General features: G+C 51.7%; 1 protein-coding gene across 1 annotated transcript; it reads left to right on the forward strand.

Annotated features, from left to right (window-relative positions):
- The first annotated feature begins 249 nt into the window (after positions 1 to 249).
- BMP4 (bone morphogenetic protein 4) lies at positions 250 to 3534 on the forward strand. Its single transcript, XM_037901280.2, has 3 exons — positions 250 to 456; positions 1190 to 1566; positions 2519 to 3534. Exons 2-3 carry the CDS (start codon positions 1197 to 1199, stop codon positions 3352 to 3354), a joined length of 1206 nt encoding a protein of 401 aa, XP_037757208.1. The 5' UTR covers positions 250 to 456; positions 1190 to 1196; the 3' UTR covers positions 3355 to 3534.
- The last annotated feature ends 9993 nt before the right edge of the window (positions 3535 to 13527 follow it).

A 13527-nucleotide genomic window follows, 5' to 3' on the forward strand; every position in this document is an offset into this window, starting at 1 on the left:
AGACGCACAAGGTCGATGCAAGGGGAAGGGGGGTCTCCAGTGGGAGCAGGATCGGGCTTTAAACTGAAGCCACCCTCAACCCCCACCCATGGGATTTCAGTAGTGCCAGGACCAGGGCAGCCACTGCCCCTTGGCAAGAGGAGGTTTCTCTTGCCAGGAGATTGACAGGGGCGGAGGGGCGGGACATCCCTTTTGGAGCCCAGTGGGCGGTGCCTGGCTGTGACGGACAAGCGGGGCGAGGAGTGACTGGGGGCCACGTGACTCTCATGGGCTGGAAGAAAAACAGAGCCAGTCCGCTTTGGAGGCTCATTGGATTCAAATATTCATTTTCGGAGCCGCTCCGCAGTCCCAGCCCCGGCAGCCAAGCGCCTCCGAGCCCCTGAGCTTTTCCACCCGTTTGTTCCAGATTGGCTGGCAAGAATCATGGACTGTTTTTACATGCCTTGTTTGCTGTCAGTGAGTAGCCCCTTCTCCTTCTCCTCCTGCTCCTGGGCTTGGAAGTGGTGTAAACGTCTCTCGCTGCTCTCCCCTCGCTCCCGGGGTTGACCCCTCGCGGACTGTAACGCGCAAGCCCCCTCCCAGGCGCGTCTGCTAACAGATCGGGGACTTTTCAAACTCTCCTCCTCTCTGTCTTACCTTCGCAGTGACCCTAGATTCAAGTCACTTGCCCCCCCCCCCTTCCTCTCTGGCATGTCTCGTTTCTCAAAACCCCTTGAAGGCCGCGGCAAAGCTGCAGCCACACTTCAAAGGGACAGCGCCAGCAAAATAATAAAAGGGGCCAAGTCACTTTTTGTTTCCCTCTGCCCTGTGATCCAGGCTCGTGGAGACCCCCCCCCCCGGCCCCCGATCAGCTGCACTCCAGCGATCCGTCGGGTCGGGGAGGAGGCGAGAGGAGAAATTCCATCTAAGCCCAATGTTCACTGTTTATTCTTGAAAGAAGTTAGGCGGAGATCACTGCGAAGATAGCAGGGACCGAGCAGATGAGCCGGATAGCGGCTATCTGATTGTGGGGGCTCTTCGGTTGTAAACAAGTTCGAGCGAGTCCATTACAGGCGATTCCTTCGCCTTTGAGACGCGGTTGCCGCTCGCAGCCGCTGCTGGCTCGGGTTTTGGGGGGGAGTGGGGTGGGGTGGCTGTTTTTAATCTTGACCCTCCTTGTTTGTTGTTGCGTTTTTTTTGGAAACCCCAGAGACACCATGATTCCTGGTAACCGAATGCTGATGGTCATTCTGTTATGCCAAGTTCTGCTAGGAGGTACTAACCATGCCAGTTTGATACCCGAGACGGGGAGGAAGAAAGTTGCAGAACTCCAGGCGCAAGCAGGATCTGGACGCCGCTCTGGGCAAAGCCATGAACTCTTGCGGGGTTTCGAGGCGAGTTTGCTGCAGATGTTCGGGCTCCGAAGGCGGCCCCAGCCCAGCAAAGCAGCCGTCGTCCCCGCGTACATGCTGGACCTCTACCGGCTGCAGTCCGGGGAAGAGGAGGAAAGCCTGCAGGACATCAGCCTGCGCTACCCCGAGAGATCGACTAGCCGGGCCAACACCGTGAGGAGTTTCCACCATGAAGGTCAGTGCTGCAGCCCTGGGGTGGGGGCGTCGGGAAGCGGTCGGGATTTGGATCGGCTGAAGGCGGACTCCCCCCGGGCCGCTGGCCTGGGCTAGTCCCGCGGCTGCGTTTTCCAGCATCCTGCGCGGAGATTGAAATTGACCCGTTGGTGTGAAGGGCTGCTTTGCTTCCTCCCGTCACTCCGGGTTTCGACTCGTGTCACCCCCTCCGAGCTCCCACGGAATTCACTCCGGATTCAACTCCGGAGTAACCGAGATCCCCCCCATCGCGTCCCGTGTGTGTTTGTTTTGAGATATCAAAGCGATCGCTGCCTGCTTGGGCTCTTTTTTTTTCTTTTTTTTTTAAAGAAAGAAAATAAAAAACCTCCTTGAATTTAATACCGACAACAGCGTGTTTGTGAGGTTCGTTCAATAGGGCCTTGTAATCTGATCCAAATGTTTCGTAGCGGATGTTTCTTTTCCAAAGTCAAGCGGAGCTATTAATCCACCGGCATCATTGCTGTGTCGGAATTTATCCGCCCCCCCCCCAGTAATGGGATCAACAAGGCACGGCTCTGTGTTTCCCAATCGCTGGGCACAGTTTGTGAGCAAGATCCTTCGGGGGGCGGCGGGGGGAGGGGAGGGGGAAGGACAAGTGTTTTAAAGAAACTTTGTTTTAAAACACTCCCGCCTGTAAATCCGTATGAATACGGCCCGGCGGTGGTGAAGCGGGATTCCGGGGCAGGAGCTGGTTAGGCGTGGAAATGATGCGTTGGCGAGCAGGGGGAGGAGGGGGGAATGTTGCTGCTTTGCATTTTGGAGGGCTGAGCTCTCTCCGTGCGGGGCTAGGGACAGGTGAAGCAGCGTGGCCGGGAGGGAGGAGCCGTGTGCCCTGACTCACCTGGCCTTGTGTCTCGGCTCCCCCAAACGTTCACACGCTCTGTTTTTACCCCCCCCTCCCCCGCTCCTTGCAGAACATCTGGAGACCCTCCCCGGGCCCAGCGACACCCCCCGCTTTCGCTTCCTCTTCAACCTCAGCAGCGTGCCGGAGAACGAGGTGATCACCTCGGCCGAGCTGCGGCTGTACCGGGAGCAGCTGGAAGCGCAGAGCCCCGCGTGGGAACGGGGCTCGCACCGGATCAACATCTACGAAGTGATGAAGCCGCTGCCGGCCCGCGGGCAGGTGATCACCCGGCTGCTGGACACGCGGCTGGTGCACCACAACGTGTCCCGGTGGGAGAGCTTCGACGTGAGCCCCGCCGTCCTCCGCTGGACCCAGGACAAGCAGCCCAACCACGGGCTGGCGGTGGAGGTGACCCCGCTGCAGCCCGCCCGGCCGGGGAGCCACGTCAGGATTAGCCGATCTTTACCTCAAGGAGGCGGGGACTGGGCCCAGCTGAGGCCGCTGCTGGTCACTTTCAGCCACGACGGCAGGGGCCACGCACTGACCCGCCGGGCCCGCCGCAGCGCCAAGCACCCGCGGCCCCGCAAGAACAAAAAAAACTGCCGCCGCCATGCGCTCTACGTGGATTTCAGCGACGTGGGCTGGAACGACTGGATCGTGGCCCCCCCGGGCTACCAGGCCTTTTACTGCCACGGGGACTGCCCCTTCCCCTTGGCCGACCACCTCAACTCCACCAACCACGCCATCGTGCAAACCCTGGTGAACTCCGTGAACGCCAGCATCCCCAAGGCCTGCTGCGTGCCCACGGAGCTCAGCGCCATCTCCATGCTGTACCTGGACGAGTACGACAAAGTGGTCCTGAAAAACTACCAGGAGATGGTGGTGGAGGGGTGCGGGTGCCGTTAACCCCCCCCCCTTCCCCTCCCCAGGACTGCGTGTTCCCGCTGGACCCTGATCTTAAACTAAACGTTCACCTTGACCTTATTTATGACTTTATGTGCAAATGGTTTGACAATAATGATCCTATATTTTGACAAAATATATTTATAACGACATATTAAAAGAAAAAACGACAGTGAGTCATTATTTGAAAGGTAAAGGCAGCGTGGGCCCGGCGCCTTAGGGGGGACTGGCTGGGGCGGGGCTAGGAGCAGGAGCCGGCTCCTTCCCATTGAAAATGATCTTTATTTAAGTATATAGAGATAGATATAGTCTCTCGCTGGTGATTGGCAGCGTGGGGGTGCGGGGAAAGCCTGGGAACTCGGGCTCGTCGGGCAGGCCCAGCCCCGGGGAGTGACACTTGCCTTGCTAACCTGCTGGAAGCGTTTGCAAAAAAATGCATGTGAAAAGCGGGGCCGAGTTACCCGAGGGGTTATGCTAAACCGGCGGGGATTGTGATCCCTTCCTCTCCGGGCTCCCCCCGCGTTCAAAGCGATTCGAGGTTTTGTTTCTGGGGGGGCGCGGAAGGAAAAGGGGGAGGGGAGGCGGTGCTGGAGACTGCTTTCTTGGAAGGTTTGCATGAGCCTTTGAAGACCCGCTTGCACTGCCCCGGCCCTCCAAAACCTCGGGAGCAGTTCCCCCTGGGCTCTGCTAATCCCTACCTGCGGCTGTTCCTGCAGCGGGGAAGGGGAGGGGATGCGCGTAAAACTCAAGCACCCTCTCGGTTTCAAGAGCCCCGCGAGGCCCCGTCGCAGGAGTGCAGGCGCTGGGCTGGAGGGGAGGTGTTTCTAGGGCTGCTCTCGCTTTGACTCCCGGGGATTTCCCCCTCCCCGCCCCCGCCGTCACCTGGCTCCTGGCGGGGTTTTCTTGGCAAGCTGGGTTCAGTCTGCAGCCCGCTGAGCGCCGGGTGCGGGGCGGACGGCGCGAGCTGGGGACGTATCCCCAGGGAAAGGGACAGGGGGAGGCACGGGGCGCTTTTGTTCTCCAGCCTGCCGAAGCGGGCAGCGGGGTGGAAAGCGACCAGCCCAGCGTAGCCAGGCTGCCAAGCCCTCCGCTCCCCGGAGAGGGCAGGTGGAGAGGCCGGATCAGAGCCGCGAGCCGGCCAGGGCGATCGCGCTGGAAAACGCCCCGCCAAGAGGGGCTTTACCCCCCGGACCCCCTTTTGCTTTCATCGTCTGGGTCTAGCAGGGGCCGATCCGGAGCGATCGGGCCCTGCCCCCCCGCCTGCCGGCGGTGCCCGCTTCCCACCAGCGCCTGGGACTTGAACTAATCCCCCCAGCCCCGGCCAGGCGCGGGTCCCACTCGCTGCTCGCTCAGCTGCTCCCGCTCCCCCAAGCCTCGCTGGCGGCTTGTCAGGACCGGATAACGCGGCTTGTTTGTGCAGCCAGCTCTGGGGGCTGGGGAATTTACCGTGAAATCCTGCGAATTGCATTTACCTCGTTAACGGCCCAGCCCTTTGGGCTGCGTGGAAAACAAAGGCCAGCGCCTCCCTTAACCCTTGCAAGCCTGCTCGCCCCTCGGGCCAGCCCCGGGAGGAAGGTGGGGTGCGGGGGGGACACGGGTTTATTCTGTTTGCGTGTGAGAGGTTCAGCACCGCCCCGGACTCAGACCCCGGGATCTGAGAGCCCCCAGGGCTCGCAGCGGGGGGCCCGGGACTAGCTCATCCAGATGCTTTGCACCTTCTCTCCCCCACCAAGTCATCCGCTGCCAGCGCGCAGAGACGCCGGCCGAGCCGCTGCCGCGATCGCGGGGAGCTGGGACAGTGGCCCCGCGGGGTTGCTCACACCGACCCCTGACCCCCCCGGCAGCCCGATTGCCTCTGCCCCCAGCCCGCACCCGTCGCTCCTTGTTGCCAGCCAACAGCCCCGGGCAGGTTCAACCCGCCCCCGCGGGTCCTGCAGCGTCTTTCCCCGCTAGCCAGCCTGGCCCGGCCCCCGGCAGCCCCAACAGGGGGACACGGAGCCCAGCAGCCCGATTTGCGACAGTGGCTGGACTGGCTCCCGCAGGGGAGCTCCCCGGGCTGCGTGGCTGCGAGCCAGGGCGCGGCGCTGGGCTCCAGGAGGCTCTCTTGGGTCGCCCCCTCCCTCATTCCTGTCCTGAGCCGGGAGATCTCTGGCCCGGGGCGGCGGCGACCTGCTGCTGCCCTTTGATGGCTGCGGCGGAGCAGGCAGGGCCCTGCCCAAGAAAGAATTTCATTTGCAAGTGGCCGGAGCTCCGGGGAAGGGGGGAAGCGCCTCGCAGCGGGGCGACAGGGCAGTTCCAGCCCGCCCCCCTGATCTGCGCCGCTGGGCTGGAGGGAGATAACCCCGGCTGGGGCGGGCCCCCCCGGGGCAACGGCCTCCGGAGCCGGCGGAGCTGCTCCGGCCCCCGGCCCAGGAGCAGCGGCAAACCCAGCTTGGCAAGAAAGAGCTTCGGAGGGGGAGGGGAGGTGGGTGTTGCGCTGGTTTAAAAATTCCCTGTCAGAGGTGGGGTGTTTTTTTTTTTTTAATGCCTTTTTAGGCCCACACCTATCCACCTGCTTCAGCTCGCTGGGGCCAGTTGTCCTGGGAGGATGGCCGGCCAGGGGAATGCAGTACAGTTAAGCAGAGCCCTGTGTTTGCAGCATGGGGAGGGGACTGAGGTGAGGAACGTGGTCAGGGTTATAAAAACCAGCCTGCCCCCGCCTGCCTGCCTTCCTGTTGCTTTTTTGCATTTGCCTGGCACAAAGTAGGCCTTTGGGGCTGCACAGAATGGTGCACCTGCTTCAGCCCACAGGTGGCAGCCCTCCCAGGGAGGCTGCTGTAGTAAAGTGCAAAATTAAGCCCCCAGCCCTGTATTTGCAGCCCTGTATTTCTGGTGGGTTTCCCTTGGTCTCTCTCCGGCCCTAGCCCAGCCCCGCAACGGTTGGGCTGCAAAACCTTCAAGGCCATGTTTGACCCACGCACGGTTATAATAAGCAATGGTCAAATAGCCAAGGAGCGTTTTTACACTTACTGCACAACTGCTTCGACTGTGTTATAAACACTTAGCGGATTTTAATGCATAATATGTGGGTGAATGCCAGTATCTATCTATCTGTCTGACAAGGCGGGTGAGGTAATTTCTTTCATTGGACCGACTTCTGTTGGCGAGAGAGAGCGAGACAAGCTTTCCAGCTTCCGCAAGTGCTCTTTCGGTCTGGCAGGAGCTCTGTGGGGCTTGAAAGCTTGTCCCGCTCACCAACAGAAGTTGGTCCAATAAGAGATATCACTTCACCCGCCTTGTCTCTCTCATATCCTGGGACCACCAGGGCTACAATAGCACTACATGTGCGGATAGACATCGGAAAGCAACCCAGCAATCCAAAATTGTGTCTGAAGATAGCGGGGATCCTGAAAAAAGACTGCAGGCCGAGGGCCTATGTCAGTGTAAGATATTTCAGACCCGCCTTGTACCACGGACGCCAGTGGAAATGTCATTCATGTCAAGTGCGGTACGGGTGCCCTTGCTGGTGATCCGAACAACGTTAGCTGGCTAAAGGACACTGGGGGATTGTGAATTACACTCGGGTGCAGGGAGGCCCAGGTTTTTAAGAGGAATTTAAATGGGAAGATTATTTTAGGTACATGTTTTGCACAACACAAATGGGTTTTGATCCTGCTCTTCTTGAAGTTAGTGCAAAGGCTTGTGCTGAGTGCTGCCTGCCATAGACATGCTGCTTTAGCTTTGTCTTGGCTAATTAACAATAGACACTAACCTTGCTCACATCGGTTGCGAGATGCTGGAGCACTATATGGGCCTTAAGCACTTACTCAGTGTTAGCTTGCTCTGCAAGTGTAACGGTTTTCTTAGGTATCTGTTGTGCCCCTGTCATAAAGCCCACTGATCTGGGGTGTGTTTTCTGCAGATCTGACTGACTTCATAGCGATTGAATGCTTTCTTTATGATGGCTAGCAGACCAATGCCTCGACTTTGAGTGGATTTAATTCAGGGATTGGAATAGCATGAGGCTCCGAGAGAATTTATAGCAAATTTAATCCTCCTCACCCCGCCCCCCCTCCATGCAATGATTCAAACTGAAGTTTGAAAAAAAGAGAAGGAAGTGGAGGCTGATTATTGATTCAAACAGGCATGAGCAGTACTGAGGGGATCGTTTTTGTCTTCTCCTGGTAGCTGAAATGTGTGGCATTGAATAGGACAAAGAGAGAACCTCTGCTACAAACGGCTGAGGCTCTCCCCTTACTCTGTGTTTGGGCCTAACACAGCAGGGCCTTGATTTTTGACAGGGCCTGTAAGCACTATTGAAATATAATCATGACAGCAACGAGATGGACGGTCCCTCCGTTGCGTGCACTGTTCTCCTCTTTATAGCAAGTGGGGATAATGAGGGGAGGACAGAACTCACAGAGGCTAATAATCCTGCATGATTTCAACTGAGCTGTCAATAGTGATTTTAAGGCCTGTCCACAGGGAGCTCTGCCTGGCTTGAGGTAATAATGTTATCCTCAGTGCTCTCCTCTTGCAGAACAGTTTATGGGGTGAGGGAGGGAGTGGTCAGGAAACTCTTTGTGGTCCGTCTGGCTGCCCTTAACTCATGCTTATTCGAAGGGGAGGGATCTGAGAGATTATGGGGCTCAGCCTCCAACCGCCAGGGTCTGAGCTGCCATAGGGAAATAAGACTTCAAACCTGACTGCCATGAGATGGATCTCTTCCTTCTTGTGGCTCCTCCATTGTGTTAATGCTCAGCCCCTTTCAGCACTCAGCCTCTTGCTTCGGGGTGCCAACCCTCCAGGATCATCCTGGAGTCTCCAGGAATTAAAGGCTAATCTTTAATTATAGGTTACGTCATGCGACGAAACCTCTAGGAATACGTCCAACCAACATTGGCAACCCTACTCTTGCTCTGACCATATTGCCACTGTAGAGCCTTCACAGATCAAGTTCTCCTGGTTTTCGGGCCCCTGAGAACTTTTTGGCAGATTTTTTTTTTGCACGCAAAAATTGGCCTGCAAAGTCCAATTTCCCGGCATAGTTTTAGGAAAAGATACGGCAATTGCTATGTTGCCTGGAGTCCCCAGCTGAAATTGGGACCCCTTTGTTTTAGGTGCTGTACAAATACATAATAAGACATAGACCCTGTCTCCAAAGAGCTTACACGCTAATCAATAAGACAAAGTGTGGGCAAAAGGAAGTGTTATCACCCCATCTTACAGCTGGGAAACTGAAGCATAGAGAGATGAAGTGACTTTGCCAGAGTCACACTGGGAGATTTTGGCAGACTCGGGAACTGAATCCGGATCTCCCAAGCCCCAGTGCAGTGGCTTAGCTGCAAGGTCATGCTTGGTTCTTGAATCTCCTCTTTTGATGATTCACAAACTTAACTTCAAAATAACCGTGGATTTCCATGTAAAATAGAGGCAGGGGAAATTGCGTCACATTTTGCTCTTTCATTTTCATGTGCAGATGTGGTCATGGGAGGGGTCTTCAAATTGGGCCCGTAAGTTGATGTATCCTTCCATGTTTCTTTTCCCTTGAAGTATGCCATGTTCTGGATTCTGAGGATCAAACAGGATTTTCAATAATCTTTTCATTACATATCATGGGCAAGAAAATAGACTGTGTCTTGCATTCTTGGAGGTTCATCCATACTCGTTCTAACACCCACTATTTCAGGAGAACCATCTCCACAGTTTGATTATAGCCTGGGAGGTATTCCCTTGTTGTGTATATATCTAGTCGAGGCATCAGCCTACAGCTAACAAAACACACTTGTGTATGAGACGCTGATGGCCGAAGGAAAGTTTTGAACAACTGAAAGTCAACACCCATAGGATTTTGCAACAGAAAGGCACCCTGACCTGATGGCTTTCCCAGTAATGTCTCAGAGAAGTGAGGAAAGCTGGTTCTAACTACCCATACAAATCCATTGATACACTTACCATGTGAACAGGAGAAGGGCCATATTTATATAAGCTCACATGCACAGTGGGTTGGCTGTAATATATACTTCATGCACTGCCTCCAGATCCTCCTCCTTTCAGATGGTGGCATAGGCCACATTTATGAATTTGGCTTCTCCTGCCTTTTTTGTTCAAACCACACCTCTTTCTGGGGCTCCACCATCCCATAAGCAGAAGTCGTGCAGATACAGTCTCGCACACCCTGCAGATGGACAAAAGTGATCAACAATGTAGCAGATACAGGAAATGGATGGAAAATGCAGCTAAGTCTCTCAAATGCTGATGCTATTCCAAATTCAGGAGATGAACGGGGCAGGTCTGAGGTTACAATGGAGTTCTTACCAAGGTTAACTTATGCTGCTGAGAAAAGCAGCAGCTGGAAAATTAAACATTTGATGGATATGCCTAAACACAGTACTTTATATCTTAAATTTGGATTCCCAGTGGCCTGGTCAGCTCCAGTTTCTGTACAACACACACATCCTTGTGTCTGTGTGGCCTTTTCAGGGATATCCAAGGGCTACCCCACCATCTGGAGTTCTGTGACCAGTTTTGGGCCCCACGCTACAAGAAGGATGTGGAAAAATTGGAAAACGTCCAGCGGAGGGCAACAAAAATGATTAGGGGACTGGAACACATGACTTATGAGGAGAAGCTGAGGTAACTGGGATTGTTTAGTCTGCGGAAGAGAAGAATGAGGGGGGATTTGATAGCTGCTTTCAACTACCTGAAAGGGGGTTCCAAAGAGGATGGATCTAGACTGTTCTCAGTGGTAGCAGATGACAGAACGAGGAGTAATGGTCTCAAGTTGCAGTGAGGGAGGTTTAGGTTGGATATTAGGAAAAACTTTTTCACTATGAGGGTGGTGAAACACTGGAATGCGTTACCTAGGGAGGTGGTGGAATCTCCTTCCTTGGAAGTTTTTAAGGTCAGGCTTGACAAAGCCCTGGCTGGGATGATTTAGTTGGGGATTGGTCCTGCTTTGAGCAGGGGGTTGGACAAGATGACCTCCTGAGGCCCCTTCCAACCCTGATATTCTATGATCTTCTCTCCCCAGGGTGAGCTGCCAGGCAGACCCATGGTTCCTCCAGTCCTTTCAGGCTTCAGGAGGGTCAGGAAGCCGACACAAGGTAACAGCCCACCTCTGTTGTCAGCCAGGAGCTACAATGAAGCCAGGGGAGCAATACTATTCTATCAGCTTGAATGCAGGAGCTGAGGAATTCTCTGCAGTTCTCACTGTGCATTAGGACTTTTGATTTTGAGTTCTCACTGAACCATTCCTATAGCTGTTGTAATACTGTTTTCACAGGACAAAGGGAAGAAAGGCATTAGCTTATACTTGTTTTAGCTCTGGCCTTTCTTCATTAGATAATCTCACTCTGAAGTGATTTAGTTCTGGAACACGAATTACTCTTCTCCTGGTAGAAATGCAACCACAAACCCCTTGTCAGTTACAACGTAAGTCTAGGCTCAGCCCAGAGTCCCACAGGCAAAAAGCAAGTGCTTTTTCAACTAATCCACTTGTCCCTCACCTCTCCCTCCAGTAACATGAGATTATATGTTATGAAGTAATAACTTGAAACAGTCTGCACTGTTTTACATATTAAATTATATGGAGGACAGTAGGCACTTGACGTTGCTTTTATTGGCTTTGTTCGTTTTGTCTAAACTGTAATGAACACCTGTTATTTAATACTAAAATAAGTAAAATCCTTCATGCCGAGATTAGCTAAGGCATGCTAAATTGATTATAGACCTTGTTTTCGGGGGAGGGGAGGGAGGAAGGGCCTGTATGAACACAGTCTACTAATGGATAGAACTTGAAAATCTTTGAGGGTTTGCTGAACAGACTAGGGGCACAGCTCTCATTTTTCACTCCCACAAAGGAGTGTGAAGAGTAAAGCGGCATGCACAGATACAGGAGATGCGGGGGTGCATGACGTCCTGTATAATATTAACTTAATAAAAGCCAGCAATGGGCCTGACTGCCTTTCTCAGTGGTAAAACCCAGGGGAGAGATCTCAGAAAATCTCACAGCCAATCACGTATTTTTCTCTCCTGTCCTTTCATCAGTATTTTTTTCTCCTGTCATTTCCACAGTTTGCCCCCCATGGAATAGATGGTACGACCTTATGGATCCATAGATGCTAAGGCCAGAAGGGATCATTGTGTCATCTAGTCTGACCTCCTCTATAGCCCAGGCCATAGAACTTCCCCCAAATAATCCCTAGGGCAGGGCTTTTAGAAAAAGCTCCAATCTTGATTTAAAAATTGGCAGTGATGGAGAATCCACCATGATCCTTGGTAAATCGTCCCAATGGTTAATTACCCTCGCTGTTAAAAATGTATGCCTTATTTCCCGTCTGAATTTATCTAGCTTCAACTTCCAGTCATTGGATCATGTTATACCTTTCACTGCTAGATTGAAGAGCCCATTATTAAATATTTGTTCCCCATGTAGGGACTTACAGACTGTAATCAAGTCACCCCTTAACCTTCTCTTTGTTAAGATGAATATATTGAGCTCCTTAAGTCTATACCTATAAGGCATAAAGAACGAGGAGTACTTGTGGCACCTTAGAGACTAACAAATTTATTTGAGCATAAGCTTTCATGGGCTACAGCCCACTTCATCAGATGCATAGAATGGAACATATAGTAAGAAGATATATATATATATATATATACATACATACAGAGAACATGAAAAGTTGGAGTAAGAAGCTAATTAATTAAGATGAGCTATTATCAGCAGGAGAAAAAATGGAGTAAGAGGCTAATTAATTAAGATGAGCTTCTAATCCATTAATCATTCACATGGCTCTTCTCTGAAACCTCTCCAATTTATCAACATCCTTCTTGAATTGGGGACACCACAACTGGACACAGGATTCCAGCAGCTGTCGCACTAGTGCCAAATACAGAGGTAACATAACCTCTCTGCTCCTACTCAAGATTCTCCTGTTTATGCGTCCCAGGATAGTATTAGCTCTTTTGGCCACAGCATCACACTGGGAGCTCATGTTCAGCTGATTATCCACCATGATCCACAAATCGTTTTCAGAGTCCCTGCTTCCCAGGATCGAGTCTCCCATCCTGTAAGTATGGCCTATATTCTTTGTTTCTAGATGTACACATTTACATTTAGCTGTATTAAAATGCATATTGATTGATTGTGCCCAGTTTCCCAAGCGATCTAGATCTCTCTGAATCAGTGACCTTGTCTTTTTCATTATTTACCATTCCCCCAATTTTTGTGTCAATTGCAAACTTAATCAATGATGATTTTATATCTTCTTCTAGGTGATTGATAAAGATGTTAAATAGCATAAGATCAAGAACTGATCCGCATGGTACTCCACTGGAAACACACTTGCTTGATGACGATTCCCCATTTACAGTTATATTTTGAGACTTATCAGTTGGCTAGTTTTTAATCCATTTAACATGTGCCATGTTAAGTTTATATCGTTCTAGTTTTTTAATCAAAACGTTGTGTGGTAACAAGTCAAACGCCTTACAGAAGTCTAAGTATATTATATCAGCGCTATTACCTTTATCAACCAGACTTGTAATCTCATAAAAAAAATCAAGTAGTTTGACAGGATTTATTTCTATACACCCTTGTGATGTGTATTAATGATATTACCCTGGTTTAGTTCTCTATTAATCAAGTCCCATACCAGTCACTTCATTAGCTTGCCTGGGATCGATGTCAGACTGACAGGCCCGTAATTATCCTGCTATCCTGTTTACCCTTTTTAAAAATTGGCACAACATTAGCTGTCTTCTGGAACTTCCTCAGTGCTCCAAGACTTACTGAAATTCAACATTAACAGTCCAACGAGATTTTCAGCCAACTCTTTTAAAATTCTTGGATGTAAGTTATCTGGACCAGTACCATTGTGAGTATTCTTTTTGATCCTAATATATTTAAAACATTCCTTCTTATTGTTCTTAATTCTTCTGGCCATAGATTTATCCTTGTGTCCCTTGGCTTCCCTTATCAACTTTCTACAATTCCTAACTTCTGATTTATATTCATTACTATCAGCTTCCCCTTTCTTCCATTTGTTATATTTTATTTTTTACTGGTGCCTTCACTTTCCCTCTAAACCAGGTCAATTTTTTAACCAGCATAGCCTTTTTTCTCAACTGATATTTATTTGTAATATATGATTCAGCCATTAGAAATCTCTGTGTGATGCATAGAGTTGCAGA

The sequence above is a fragment of the Chelonia mydas genome, chromosome 6, assembly GCF_015237465.2.
Source record: "Chelonia mydas isolate rCheMyd1 chromosome 6, rCheMyd1.pri.v2, whole genome shotgun sequence".
Classification (NCBI taxonomy): Eukaryota; Metazoa; Chordata; order Testudines; family Cheloniidae; genus Chelonia; species Chelonia mydas.